Source organism: Corapipo altera, unplaced genomic scaffold (assembly GCF_003945725.1).
Source record: "Corapipo altera isolate COAL_440 unplaced genomic scaffold, ASM394572v1 56986, whole genome shotgun sequence".
Lineage (NCBI taxonomy): Eukaryota > Metazoa > Chordata > Aves > Passeriformes > Pipridae > Corapipo > Corapipo altera.
In genome coordinates this window covers 1-2,112 of record NW_020889494.1, presented here as the reverse complement: position 1 = coordinate 2,112, position 2,112 = coordinate 1, and the positions used below count along the sequence as shown (strand labels likewise).

The following is a 2,112-nucleotide window of genomic DNA, read 5'->3' as shown; positions in this document are numbered from 1 at the left end:
AAATCCAGGGAGGGACCCCCAAAACCCGGGGGGGACCCCAAAATCCAGGGAGGGACCCCCAAAACCCGGGGGGGACCCCAAAATCCAGGGAGGGACCCCTGAACCCAGGGGGGGACCTTGAAATCCAGGGAGGGACCCCTGAACCCAGGGGGGACCCTGAAATCCAGGGAGGGACCCCCAAAACCCGGGGGGGAGCCCAAAATCCAGGGAGGGACCCTGAAAACCCGGGGGGACCCAGAAATTCAGGGAGGGGCCCCCAAGCCTGAGGGGGACCCAGAAATCCAGGGAGGGACCCCTGAACCCAGGGGGGAGCCCTGAAATCCAGAGAGGGACCCCCAAAACTCAGGAGGAACCTCAAAACCTTGCAGGACCCCCCAGAAGCCTGGGAGGACCCTCAGAACCCGGGGAGGACCCCAATACCCAGGAGAGACCCCAAACCCCTGTGGAAGCCCCCAGAACCCCGGGAGGACCCCCAAACTCCGGGGAGGACCCCAAACCCTTACAGAACCTCGGGGGACTCCCCCAAAGCCCCCCCCCCCCCCCCCCCCCCCGGTTCCAGACTGGACGTGGCCGGAGGCGCTGCTGGAGCCGGGCGGGACCCCCCGGAGGAACCGGGACCCCCCAGGACGGACACGGCCCCCCCGGGATGGATCCAGGAGCGCCCAGGATGGACCCAGAGCCCCCCAGGCCGGACCCAGGGCCCCCCGGGACGGACCCCGGACCCCCCAGGCCGGTCACGGATCCCCCCGGCTGGACACGGGACCCCCCGGGCGCACACAGGACCCCCCGGGCCGGACGCGGGACCCCCTGGGATGTACCCGGGATACTCCGGGATGGATCCGGGACCCCCCAGGACGGAGCCGGCCCCCCCAGAACGGACGGGCGCCCCCCGGGCTGGACATGGGATCCCCCGGGCTGGACGCGGGGTCCCCCCCCGGGGGGAAGCGGGGCCCCCCCCGGGTCCCCCCGGAGGCGGAGCGGCGGCACCGAAGGATCGTGTCCTGGTTCTGCGACCACCCCCGCGCCCCCTTCGGCATCCACCGGCTCGTGGAGCTGGGCCGGGAGTTCGGCAAGAGCGCCGGGGACTGGTACGGCCCCGCCATCGCCGCGCACATCCTGCGGTGAGCGGGGACCGGGGGGGGGACTGCGGGGAGACCCCCGCGCTCGGGACCCCCCCCGGACCCAGCGTGTCCCGTCCCGCTCAGGGGGGCGGTGGAATCGTGCCCGGAGACCCCCGGCCTCGCCGTCTACGTGGCTCAGGATTGCACCGGTACGGGGGGAGAGGGGGGGACGGGGGACCCCTCCCCGAATTGGGGGGGTCGGGGAGGGGGATGTCACGGTTTGGGGTGGGGGGGGGGGAGGAAGGACCGGGATGAGCAGCCCCTTCCCCCTTCTTCTTGTAGTTTACAAGGGGGACGTCGCCAGGTTGGTGCGGGGGGAGCCCGAGAACGGGACAGCGGGATTGGGAATGCCGGGATCGGGAATGGCGGGACCGGGAATGGCGGGACCGGGAATAGCGGGACACGGAGCACCGGGACCGGGAATGCCGGGATCGGGAATGCCGGGACCGGGAATGCCGGGATCGGGAATGCCGGGACACGAAGAACCGGGACCGGGAATGCCGGGATCGGGAATGGCGGGACACGGATCACCGGGACCGGGAATGCCGGGACCGGGAATGTCGGTACATGGAGCACCGGGACCGGGAATGCCGGGATCGGGAATGCCGGGACACGAAGAACCGGGATCGGGAATGCCGGGATCGGGAATGCCGGGACAGCGCCGCGGCATCGTCCTGCTGGTGCCGGTGCGGTTGGGGGGCGAGAGCCTGAACCCCGTGTACGTGGAGTGTGTCAAGGTGGGTCTGGGGGGGGGGGTCACGGGGGGGGAGCCCCGGGGCCCGACCCCGGTGCTGATCCCGGTGCCGATCCCGGTGTTTCCCCCTCCCCGTGTCCCGCAGGAGCTGCTGCAGCTCCGCTCCTGCCTCGGCATCGTGGGGGGAAAGCCCCGGCACTCCCTTTACTTCCTCGGCTTCCAAGGTACCGACCCCGCGGGAGGGGGTCCCGGGGGGGTTCTTGGGGGGTCCCCAACCCCTCTGTGCCCCCCCCCCCC

At 71.9% G+C, this 2,112-nt stretch overlaps 1 protein-coding gene across 1 annotated transcript; it reads left to right on the top strand.

Annotated features, from left to right (window-relative positions):
* Positions 1–559: 559 nt before the first annotated feature.
* On the top strand, positions 560–2,107 carry LOC113942232 (collagen alpha-5(IV) chain-like; the record flags this gene model as incomplete). Its single annotated transcript, XM_027633366.1, has 4 exons — positions 560–1,121; positions 1,206–1,270; positions 1,404–1,858; positions 1,961–2,107. Coding segments are annotated over 4 exons (1,229 nt in total), but the record flags the coding sequence as incomplete, so codon positions are not given.
* Between the last annotated feature and the right edge of the window lie 5 nt (positions 2,108–2,112).